This window comes from Puntigrus tetrazona, chromosome 25 (genome assembly GCF_018831695.1).
Source record: "Puntigrus tetrazona isolate hp1 chromosome 25, ASM1883169v1, whole genome shotgun sequence".
Taxonomy (NCBI): Eukaryota; Metazoa; Chordata; class Actinopteri; order Cypriniformes; family Cyprinidae; genus Puntigrus; species Puntigrus tetrazona.
Genome location: NC_056723.1, coordinates 3,120,904 through 3,132,584, shown reverse-complemented (window position 1 = coordinate 3,132,584; position 11,681 = coordinate 3,120,904). Strand labels below are relative to the sequence as shown.

The window sequence follows — 11,681 nt, the reverse complement described above, 5'->3', positions numbered from 1 at the left end:
AGCGCAAGTAACTTGAAAATAGTAACTACCGGATTACTGACAAATAAAAAGTAATCCCTCACTTTATTTCATCACAAGATCATGTACTTTGTAGTTTTGTACTTTGTAATGCATTACCCCGACACTGCATAACATCCACGCATTCATATCAAACTGGAATATGTATAAACCGATATATATTTCCTTCCACAGTTTTCTTCGGCACGAAAGAAAATGTAAAGATGTTTTAACTGCCGCAATAATTAAATCTTTTGATGACAGAATGTAGAAACTTCATACCAAAATCTGTGAATCACATCCCAAACACCTAAAATGTTTTGTAGAATGAATATCACATTTGAGCTTCTCGCAGTGAAGTCGTTTGATTCGATGAAGTGATTCGTTTTTACTACTAACAATATTTTAAGCTTGCCTTCAACTTCATTCTGTGCCAAACTCACCCTAACAGAAGCAATATTCTCATTTGCAGTGTACCATCTAATGTTGGTGAACTTTAAAAGATTTAAAGAATGGTAAAACATAACTTTACAATGCATGCTCATGTAACGTTGGACATACAATCAAATGAATTGTTTAAATAAAAATGCTTTATGTGGTTTGTTTAATAGGAAGTCAATTGTTGTTTTTTTGTTGTGTGAAAGTAAACTTGTGCTTCTTTATTTATATAATATTAGTTACAAGTATAATAATAAACCCAGCAAATTAGCAGTTGAATTCAATTCAATCACGTAAAAACCAAAAAATCTATCGCTGAGCCAACGGTGACATAACCTACAGTTGTGATTGGTCCAAAATGATCAACGATGAGAAAAGTAACATGCATCACATCGTTTTAACTGAAGTTTTTGTTGCGTGAAACGTAAGAGAAAAGTATGCGTAAATTTGCAAATGAGCATGTTATTAAACCTTACTTCGATCCCGCACCCTGGGATAAAAAACATATATGCCAATGAGATTACAATGTGAACTTTCCACATGTTCAGCGTTGAGAAAAGTAACACGTATCACCGCAAAAATCGCGCTTGACCAATAGGACACAACTATCTTTCCACATATCCCCGCCCATTGATGTGTGATATTTTTTACTCTGTTTATCCTATCCTGTGAATGCAGTGGCCAATAGGTATAACTGGGGGCGGTGAGCACGTAAGGGTTCAAGTACAAGTACAAGTACGAGTGCAAAGAGCGGACTGCTACCAACCTTAATAAACAACAAGCTTTTAAACAGAGCTCGAGCCCGGTGCTTTGGATCCGCGCAAGTTTTGTTTCGCGTTTTATTTGTCAGCGAAGAGCTGAATAATGGCAGACAGAGATAAAGCGACGGATCAGATGAAACTGTGGAAGGAGGGTCGTGGCTCTCAGGTCTGCCTCAAAATTTATTGCATATCATATTGTGTTAAACAGTGCTCCAAAGGGGTTTGTTTTAATGGGTTATTGCGCAGTGAGAAATTGTGCTAAAGGTCGCAGGGCTGTGACACACAAACACTGAAGTGACGTTATTTGCTTATAACCTTTGTTTTAATATGCATAACGTCTCTAATTAACGCTTAAGCGTTGGTTTGCTTTAAAATGAGAATCTGAAATTCCGACCGGAAAGAGATGCTTGAAATAGCGTTGCTTGTTACGATTGCAGTAACAAAAGACTGCATAATCGCACTACATGGTGCTACCAAAGCATTTTATCAGAGATGTGTCATACCGATTGCTTTTTACGCATGGACACGGTGTATATTGACTGATATAGTTGTATTAAAAATGCACAAAACATAAAGTGCTGCTCTGCGTATTGAAAACTGCATCCCCTACGGTCATTTTTGTGCACGATTTGTGGTTTTTAAATGTTAATGGTTTGCAAGTAATAATGCACGAAACCAGACGCTTTATCGCATAGTAAAATGTGAAACGCATTCGTAGTTAAAAGTAGGTTCAACGACATGCTTAAAGGACGGAAGACGGCCGTGGCCCCGCCCCATCCCACTCCTCTCTAACGTGATTGGTCAATAACATGACTGGCACCTTGCTCGGCGAATGAAATGTTTTTAATCCCCGCCGCGTTGTGGAATAGTGAAGGGAGAAGAGCGATGTAGGCCCCTATCCTCTTATTTATTTAACCAGGACGCGACAGATAACCTTAATTCCTTCTCCTAAAGTTAAACTTTAACCAGATAAGTAGATAAATGACTATTAGAGTTATTTAATCTCTATTTTAAAGCCAAATGCCTATAGATTAATATTTATTTTGTCAGTACAGTTTAATCAAATTAGTTTACGCACAGCCAAATTAGTTTAATTAAATAATCATAATGCTATTTAAAATGTATTCAGGCAACATAAAATAAATATTGCTAGTTTTATGATTTGGAAGGACTGATTACTGAATGATCTTCTGAAATGCATATTATTTGTGTTTAATATATAAAATGATTTGGTTTGTTGCTATTTTGTCTTATTTTGCTACTTATTTTTCCTAGCGAGCAGATGTCCTGACCACTGGAGCCGGAGTCCCGGTAGGGGACAAGTTAAATGTGATGACGGCAGGTCCGCGTGGACCGCTGCTGGTCCAGGACGTGGTTTTTACTGATGAAATGGCCCACTTTGACCGAGAGCGGATACCAGAGAGAGTCGTGCATGCAAAAGGAGCAGGTAACGTGTTTTTAGTCTTGAGCGTAAAACCAATTATAAGTAGTACTTGGGGTCAAAATGATTTTTTTTTCTCCCACTACTATAAATATATCAAAACTTTAGTAATATGCATTAAGAACTTAATTTGGCCAGCTTTAAAAGTGATTTTCTCAGTATTTGCACTTAGTTTTAGATATGTTTACATTTTCTTTAAAAGAATGGAAAATTAAGAAGAGCAGCATTTCTTGAGATCATGCTGAAAGGCTTAAAACCATGACCGTGCTAAGATTTGATTGGACAGACGGTCTTGGTGCACGAGCGCTCCATTCTGACTGGATAGACGATTTAAAGCCCGTACTAGAAGGAAAGTATGAACTTTTAAGCTAAATCTTTTCTCGGTCTCTTCACAGGAGCGTTTGGCTACTTCGAAGTAACCCATGACATCACGCGCTTTTGCAAAGCCAAGGTGTTCGAGCATGTGGGGAAGACGACGCCCATCGCCATTCGCTTCTCCACCGTGGGTACGTTTCCGTACGGATTTATACAAAGCTTCCGAGGGAGTCTGGACTCTGTATGGGTCGATTTGTTTTGTTGGGATTAGAAATTCTTTCGTAACAGAAGTCACCGCACTCGCTTTTCTGAAACGCGGCCAGGTGGTTTTGTAAGAGGGTAAAGAGCACACGCAGAAAACGATGTGCTTGCCTACGGAAAGTCTAAAGCGGCACCTTTGCACCGTGATAAATGTGTATATGCTTGCTTGTAGCTGGTGAGTCCGGGTCGGCAGACACCGTCCGAGATCCTCGGGGTTTTGCAGTGAAGTTCTACACGGATGAAGGCAATTGGGATCTCACAGGAAACAACACCCCTATCTTCTTCATCAGGGATGCGCTTCTGGTGAGAGACGCGGTCCACGCGCATGCGACGCCAAGAGTCTTGTGGCAGAATTAACGGTATATGCGTGTTCACTGTGTTTGTAGTTTCCGTCCTTCATCCACTCGCAGAAGCGTAATCCGCAGACTCATCTGAAGGACCCGGATATGGTTTGGGACTTCTGGGGTCTGCGTCCCGAGTCGTTGCACCAGGTACAGCAGCTGAAGACGCTTGCTTTGGCGTGCTTTTTTTTTTTTTAAATGCGTCCTCACGACGATTTGTGTGTATGTGCAGGTGGCTTTTCTGTTCAGCGATCGGGGGATTCCCGATGGCTACCGTCATATGAACGGATACGGCTCACACACCTTCAAGCTGGTCAATGCTCAGGGACAGTCGGTGTACTGCAAGTTCCACTACAAGGTGTGTGTGTGTGTGTGTGTGTGTGTGTGTGTACAATTTACAGTTAAAAGTGGGGGAAAAAAAATCACAGACAATTAAAACAGATTTGATGTTTAATTTTTGTGGCGATATGGTCAAATTAGATTTTTTTTTTTTTTTTTTTTTTTTTTTTTTTTTAATAGTGTTTTTTAATTTAATACAAATTTATAATCAATAGCTGTCCAATTAAATAAATTCATAAAACTATTTAATCAAGAGCTAATTAAATTAATATACGAATAAAAACATTTTAAATGTTTTTTAAATCATGATTAAATATTTTTAACATATATTTGAATTTATTAAATGTAATTAATTGTATTATTACCGGTTCTTGTCTTTCAGACTGATCAGGGCATCAAGAACCTACCGGTTGAAGAGGCCGATCGTCTGGCATCCACCGACCCTGATTACTCCATCAGAGACCTTTACAATGCCATCTCTAACGGCAACTTCCCATCCTGGACTTTCTACATCCAAGTCATGACCTTTGAGCAGGCGGAGAACTGGAAGTGGAATCCATTTGATTTGACTAAGGTGTCCGCACACCAGCATGCATTCGTACTTGCGTCGTTTTGATGAAACGGTCCTAATAAATAAAGAATGAGTGGTTATGACTGGCTCTTAATCTTTCAGGTGTGGCCCCATAAAGACTTCCCTCTAATTCCTGTGGGGCGCCTCGTGTTGAACCGAAACCCCGTTAACTATTTCGCTGAGGTCGAGCAGCTGGCGTTCGATCCCAGCAACATGCCACCCGGCATCGAGCCCAGCCCTGACAAGATGCTGCAGGTGCGTTTGTACTACGCTCTCACGAAACCTATAAAGCGACCAACCCAGACGCATTTCACAAGGTCGTCTGGACAGGCTTGTGATGCACCAAAGGATGCTTGTTTACTGTTTTATCTTTGAGCGACGCGCTTAAGCTCTGCGTGCTTGCAATAAGCGTCCTGTAAATCACTCTGGTTTAAAGCGTCGGTGACTAATGACTAATTGCCAGAATGACTAAATGCAGTAATTACTTAATTCTGGTGCCACAGGGGCGTCTTTTCTCCTATCCAGACACGCATAGGCATCGACTCGGAGCGAATTACCTCCAGCTGCCCGTCAACTGTCCTTACCGTACTCGTGTGGCTAACTACCAGAGAGACGGACCCATGTGCATGCATGACAACCAGGGTGAGCGACGCACAATAAACGCTGCAGAACGAGACGCGGCGTCACATATTAGGTTTACAACATCAGAATTTACTAAAGACGTGCAGTGAAGATCTATATTTGTTTTAAAAATAAGGATTTACTTATAAATAGTTTTTTGTTTTATTTAATTTATATTCACAAAAATCATAACTGTTGATTATTTACTTAAAACTTTAATTGCGATTTTTTTTTTTTTTTTTTTTTTTTTTTTTTTTTTTTTTTTTTTTTTTTAATTACGATCATAATTTATATTGAAAGATGTTTATGCTTGAGGCAACCACATGCCATATTTTTAAATCAAAATAAGCTACAAACAACCAGCTCTTTTTTTATATATTATTAAGCCTCAAATGTGAACTGTGCATTGGGTTTGTTTCTTCTTTTAAATTAAAAAAAAAAAAAAAGCAAAAATATGCATTATAATGCTATACTAAAACTAAAGTAAAAACAATGCAAAACACCCTTAAGATGGCGAGCAGGAAGAAAAGAACTCATCTAAAGCGAACAGAATAACATAAGTAGATGCTGCTTTGAGCGATTATGTAATTATTATATCCATAATAGATTTATTGTGGAGCCCTATTTGCGCTTGTCAAATTACCTGTATTTGCACAATTATTTAACGCCCCAAAAAAACATGAAGCAGTCGCTAATTTGTGTTGGTCGTACATTGCATGTAAATCACACACACACAAATTTCCTCCGGCATCTGCACTAACGCTAATGTGCCTTGTTTAGTTAATCTAGCCCTAATTCTCTTAAAAGTGACTCGTAACAACAGGACATCCGTATAGGAAAGCCTGATCAGGACATGTGACCCAAATGCTTGCAACCTATTGGTCGTTAAATTATTGGTACTACAGTTTGTCTCCTGTCCTGCAGGGGGAGCTCCTAACTACTTCCCCAACAGCTTCAGCGCTCCTGATTGCCAGCCGTGCTTCTTGGAGTCCAAGTCTAAAGCGTCTCCGGATGTGGCCCGATACAACAGCGCAGACGATGACAACGTGACCCAGGTGCGTTGGCGGATTGGTGTGCGTCTGTGTGCAAATAATCACAGTTATGGTGAGTGATAAGATTTCTCTCTTTGATGCGCTCTTCAGGTGCGTACGTTCTTTACTGAGGTGTTGAACGAAGCCGAGAGAGAGCGGCTGTGTCAGAACATGGCTGGCCACATGAAAGGAGCTCAGCTGTTCATTCAGAAACGCGCGGTATGATGTTTTTGGAGTTTTTTTGATCCTATGAGTTTTTTGGTCATGCAAACTAGTGAAACCTCTACTCTTGAACAGTTATTGAGTATTAATGTAAACATTCCTGGGAAAGAATTCTCGATTTTAGTTGATTTTTGTGAATTTTTTTGTTTTTGTTTTTGCGCAGGTGCAAAACCTGATGGCAGTTCACCCTGATTATGGCACCCGGGTCCAAACTCTCCTGGATAAATACAACGCGGAAGGGAAAAAGGTATAAAACATTCTCATCAGTCTTGCACTCTTTTCTTGTACACCAGAAAAAAAAAATTGGTGAATGAATTTCATTTAGAAATTGCTACTAAACTGTACAATTATTACAAAGAAATGGCAGGTACAATAAATAGCCAAAGCCTAAAAAATAAACTTTTGTATTCATAATTTATTATTTACAGCTTAGATTTTTTTAATTAAATTTTATTAAATGTAAAAAAAAATTTTTTTTTTTTGTTTTTAAGCTGTATTTTATTTTAGTGTATCGAAAGTGTTATGGTTAAAGTTTAATTATCATAGTTATGGGTAAAAAAAAAAAACTTAATAAAAACAGGAAAATCTAAAAATAAAACATAAAAATTCTGTATATTTATTAAAGCTATATTAACAAAACACACAGGCACAACAATATTAAAGCAAAATTAAAATGGAAATTGAAAAAATATATTACAATTATATAATAGTATCTCATTGCTTTTTTTTTTTTTTTTTAATTCATTTCTTTTTTTCAATTTAGTTTTACACCTGAACTGTAGACATGCAGAATCTTGAGAAGTCAAAATTTCAAGATGGAAAAAGTCAAAATTGCTTTCTTTTATCCTGTGGTGGAAATAAGTGTTATTTTAATCCTTATTTTCTCTGTCTCTCCAGAACACTATTCATGTTTATACCCAAGGTGGAGCGTCTGCTGTGGCTGCAGCTTCTAAGATGTGATGTGCCATAAACGCATTGATTCTTTATTGAGTGAGATATAGAGTCATGACGCTTAATTCATTCCTTGTGTGCTGTCTGATCATATCTAATTTGGCCAAGTGGTATTGGCAAATGCAGCTCAGATTCCTTAATCATGATTAATGGATGCCTTTTAATGCGTACTCAAGTTTGAGCTCATCCAAACGAAATCAGTCCATCTCGGTACATTTCTGCATTTTGATTGTGTGTGTGAAATGTAGAATAGCCAAAAATAATCTGAGAATGAACACAAATGTTTAATATTAACACAGTGTGAGCCTTATGATTTTTATTTTATTTTTTTTCTTTATATCTTGACTACTGATGCAGGTAAATAAGAGAAATTAACTCTTTCCGTCCCTTTTGCCTTAACTGAATGTAATTCAGTTCTGATAATACGAATGTAACAACGTTTGTCATTTTGTATCTAATAAATATAAATATTTCAGCTGTATGACTGATTTTTTTTATTTTGTAAAGCTAAAAAGGAGCAACTAAAGAAAAAAAATTATTTTTATTTTATATGCAAAATTTTTTATTAATAGTTTAAAAATATTTGTATTAAATATATATATATATATATATATATATTTATATATATATTTATATATATATTTATATATATATTTATATATATATTTATATATATATTTATATATATATTTATATATATATTTATATATATATTTATATATATATATATTTATTTATATATATATATATATATATATTTATTTATATATATATATATATATATATATATATTTATTTATATATATATATATATATATATTTATTTATATATATATATATATATATATATTTATTTATATATATATATATATATTTATATATATATATATATATATATATTTTTTTTTTTTTTTTTTTTTAAGTTGCTCCTATTTTAGCTTGAGCATGAGATTTAAAAGCTGTGATGGAGTATAAAGTATAAAAAGCATTTAATAAAAATTAGTAAATTACAAATTGTGACCCTGGAAAAAAGACCCTTTTAATCCGCTGAGGTATATTTGTAGCAATAGCCAAAAAACATTGTATGGGTCAAAATTACAGATTTTTCTTTATAGCCAAAAAAAGATATTAAATTTCTTGCCGTAAATATATTAAAATGCAAACCGTACATCAATGGAAGGCTTATTTATTCATCTTTCAGATGATGTATAAATCTTAATTTTGAAAAATGTACACTTATGACTGGAATTGTGGTCCTGCATAACAGTTTCAATCGAAATATTGCATTTAGTTTAAAAAAAATACAATATTACAGGATCTGGGAAAAAATGTTTTTTTTATTTTTTCTTCAATGTTTCCACAGTAGGGGGCGTCATTTTCTTAAACAGGAACATTCTGATATTGGCGTCCAAAGTGAACATAACTTGAATGGTTTTCTTTTTTTTGTTTTCTTAATTATTTTTCATATTTGCAGCCGTAGCAGACATGCATCCTCAATATTTGAGCTTTGGCGCTCCGGTGAGGATGCAGGTTCGAGTACGGTCTGCATCCCATCCACATTTCCAGCCTCTAACAACTGTTTTGTTTTTTAAAGAAAATGCTTAAAAGCTCATAAAAAATTCCCTTTAAAGATAGGAGAAATTTGCTAACGCAACACTTTTTTTTTTAACCCAGTGAGAAGTTAAAAGTACGTTCATGAATGTCTTTTTATTTCGAATTCTTCAGAAACAGTCAGTTAAAAGTTTAATTATGCCTTTTTGACGAACCTAGAGATTTTGTCGAAATGGCTCCATGTATAGAAGCAGCACCCTGCCCTCATCTCTCTAGCGACAACCACATAATGAATGACCGCTCTCTCCGTCGCTCTCCGTCTCTGACTCCACCCATCTGCAGCGTTGTATAAGTAGCGTCCTGATCTTTCTCCTCAGTAATTCCTCTTCAGATTCTCCCAGGAGTTTCGACCCCTGACCTCCGAAGGATGGATAACGCCACATACAGCTACGTGAACGACTGCACTCCGCTCACCAACTGTAAATCTGGCCGAAAGGCTGGCGGCTCTACGGTGGTCAACATGAGTCACGTGGGCAAGAAGCCACCGAACGACTACCTGATCTGGTCGCTCTGCAACACTCTTTACGTCAACTTCTGCTGCTTGGGATTCATGGCGCTGATCTACTCCATCAAGGTGAGCTCAAACACCAGTGTCTTTTTTTGCAGCTTTATATATTCCTGCACCATCAAGGTGCATCCAATAGAGCGTCTAGTTAATAAGAAAAACATTATCCACTGGTGCTTTAAAGAGCTTAGAAACGCCACTTGAAGAACCAACAGTACAACAAGTTCTTAAAAGAGAGATGAGACGCAAAAGGGGAATTACGCAGCAAATGTTTGATGAACAGATCTTAAAAGAGCCGTATTTTTCAAAGCACGCAGATATGCATTTTAATACCTTTTGTGCGATTAAATGCACATCGATTTTAAGAGTGCAGTTAAGGTAGGGAAGGAATCTTTAATGCAAGGAACCACTGAAGAACCTTCATCAGCTGTCTGAGACTTATTTCCGTCTGTGTGTTTTCAGGCTCGAGATCAGAAGACCTTGGGCGACATGCGTGCCGCGCAGGAATGCTCGGACAAAGCGAAGTGGTACAACATTCTGGCATCGGGCTGGAATCTCCTGATTCCTCTGCTGGTGTTGGGTCTACTGGTCCTGCTCCTGGTTCATCTGGGGAGCTCAGAGGGAACGTTTGATTTCTTCGGCGAAGACGGATTCCAGAGCTTCATGAAGCTCTTCAGCAGGTAGACAGAGCCACTCGAACAATCCCACCACCAAAAACTCCTGCAAACCTTCTGGACTGTTCACCCTCTCTTCACTTCATCAACATGTTTTTTTTCTTTGGCTCTGTGATGATTTATTATTATTTAGATTTTTAGAATTAATGTCAATGTAGTGTATATTAACTCATATCTACCCTGCGATTCTATTTTATGAAGTAAATTGGCTCAACTGTATTTAATAAAATATTTAATTTCCTCAATATGAGTCTCTCTGAACAAATCTCTGTCACCGGTGGGATAAATACAGCGGTCAAGTTATCGATATCGCCTACGGGGGAATAAAAAAAAGTCCACTTTTAATAGTTTAGGGACGTTTAGTTTTAATCGTCGCGTGTAAAATTTGACCAAGAGCTATATTTGCACGATGAACATTCGCATTCCTGCTGAAAGGACTAGATTTATCTTGAGATCATTTCGGAGTGAGCTTTGATTCATAAGAAGCGATTCTTTTCTTCCCGTTCTTTTAATGACTCCTATACTGACTATACGGACAGAACCATGAACATTTTTTGATTCGAAAAAATACAAATTAAAAGGCTTCGTCCTTCATTTCCCCGCTGAGAAATCGTTTCGTTGGTCTGCTAGTTTTGGCCACTTTTCAGCTGCAACGCGATGCTAAACCGGCTTGGCCTCGGCAGCAGACCAGATCCCCGTTTCATAAAACAAGTTCATTTCAGTTAGTCCGACTTTTTGCCAGCCGATTCGGTTAAGACCGACCGCAATAAGCCCCAACGAAACCCGCCTGAAGCTTGCTGAGCTGTTTTTTCTGTTCAGCGGGGAGGTTAATTGGATTACGAGGAACAAGTTAACATGACTTCTGTGAGAGCTGCTGCTAGAGACAGGAGGGATGCTGTGGTTTGGTTCTCGTGTGTCTCTGTAATGTTCAGCTGTGCCGCCTGTGCTTACAGCGGCGGACCCTCCCAACTCTACTGGTATTTTTATCATTTAAATGACAGAGCTGTTTGCCAACCTTCACTCCCCTTCTATTTCAGTTGGTATACAGAGTGGACACAGATGTGGAGGGACTCGATTAAAGAGCAGTTAACACACACACACACACACACACACACAGTCTGTTTCTCGTCTGTGTTAAATCTTGCTGATTCTTCATATGAACTATTAAATCTCAGAGGTCTTTGCTGTTTAGATGCACATTCAAGAGTAGTATTTATGACAGTTTATTGAATTGGTATATAAAAAATCTCAGTATAAAAGAAAATAATATATATATAAAATACACACACAAACACACACACACACACACACACATATATATATATATATATATATATATATACACATATACACATATGTACTGTGTATATATATATATAGTCACATGCAAAATGAGTTTATATATATATATATATATATATATATATATATATATATATATATAGTAGAGTATATATATATATGTGTATATATATATATATGTATATATATGTATGCAAGACTTTTTCATACTATTCTATTTTCTTCAATATGATTGATATTGCACAGCATTAGCATTGTGGTATAGCATCTTTTTTTTTTAATCAAACATTTAAGACATGA

At 36.8% G+C, this 11,681-nt stretch overlaps 3 protein-coding genes across 4 annotated transcripts in view; all 3 read left to right on the top strand.

Moving 5' to 3' along the window:
- syt12 (synaptotagmin XII) overlaps positions 1–605 on the top strand; it is a 9,350-nt gene extending 8,745 nt beyond the window's left edge. For both annotated transcript variants that reach the window (XM_043227890.1, XM_043227891.1), the window contains one exon: positions 1–605. This exon is cut by the window's left edge and continues 1,333 nt beyond it. The gene's annotated coding sequence lies outside the window, so the exon portion shown is untranslated.
- Positions 606–1,121: 516 nt separating this feature from the next.
- cat (catalase) lies at positions 1,122–7,764 on the top strand. The gene is made up of 13 exons (XM_043227856.1): positions 1,122–1,362; positions 2,472–2,643; positions 3,033–3,143; positions 3,386–3,516; positions 3,600–3,704; positions 3,787–3,912; positions 4,276–4,467; positions 4,567–4,719; positions 4,968–5,106; positions 6,010–6,140; positions 6,228–6,335; positions 6,502–6,585; positions 7,236–7,764. The coding sequence occupies exons 1-13, from the start codon at positions 1,300–1,302 to the stop codon at positions 7,296–7,298; spliced, it is 1,578 nt and encodes a 525-aa protein (XP_043083791.1). The 5' UTR covers positions 1,122–1,299; the 3' UTR covers positions 7,299–7,764.
- Positions 7,765–8,240: 476 nt separating this feature from the next.
- ifitm5 (interferon induced transmembrane protein 5) lies at positions 8,241–10,324 on the top strand. The gene is made up of 2 exons (XM_043227931.1): positions 8,241–9,474; positions 9,868–10,324. Exons 1-2 carry the CDS (start codon positions 9,268–9,270, stop codon positions 10,087–10,089), a joined length of 429 nt encoding a protein of 142 aa, XP_043083866.1. The 5' UTR covers positions 8,241–9,267; the 3' UTR covers positions 10,090–10,324.
- The last annotated feature ends 1,357 nt before the right edge of the window (positions 10,325–11,681 follow it).

Excerpts from the sequence above, each read along its gene's own strand:
- cat (XM_043227856.1), top strand. The coding sequence starts at position 1,300 with ATGGCAGACAGAGATAAAGCGACGGATCAGATGAAACTGTGGAAGGAG. Across the intron at positions 3,517-3,599 it reads TCATCAGGGATGCGCTTCTG|TTTCCGTCCTTCATCCACTC; the intron begins GTGAGAGACGCG and ends CTGTGTTTGTAG. Across the intron at positions 4,720-4,967 it reads GCCCTGACAAGATGCTGCAG|GGGCGTCTTTTCTCCTATCC; the intron begins GTGCGTTTGTAC and ends CTGGTGCCACAG.
- ifitm5 (XM_043227931.1), top strand. The coding sequence starts at position 9,268 with ATGGATAACGCCACATACAGCTACGTGAACGACTGCACTCCGCTCACC. Across the intron at positions 9,475-9,867 it reads CGCTGATCTACTCCATCAAG|GCTCGAGATCAGAAGACCTT; the intron begins GTGAGCTCAAAC and ends GTGTGTTTTCAG.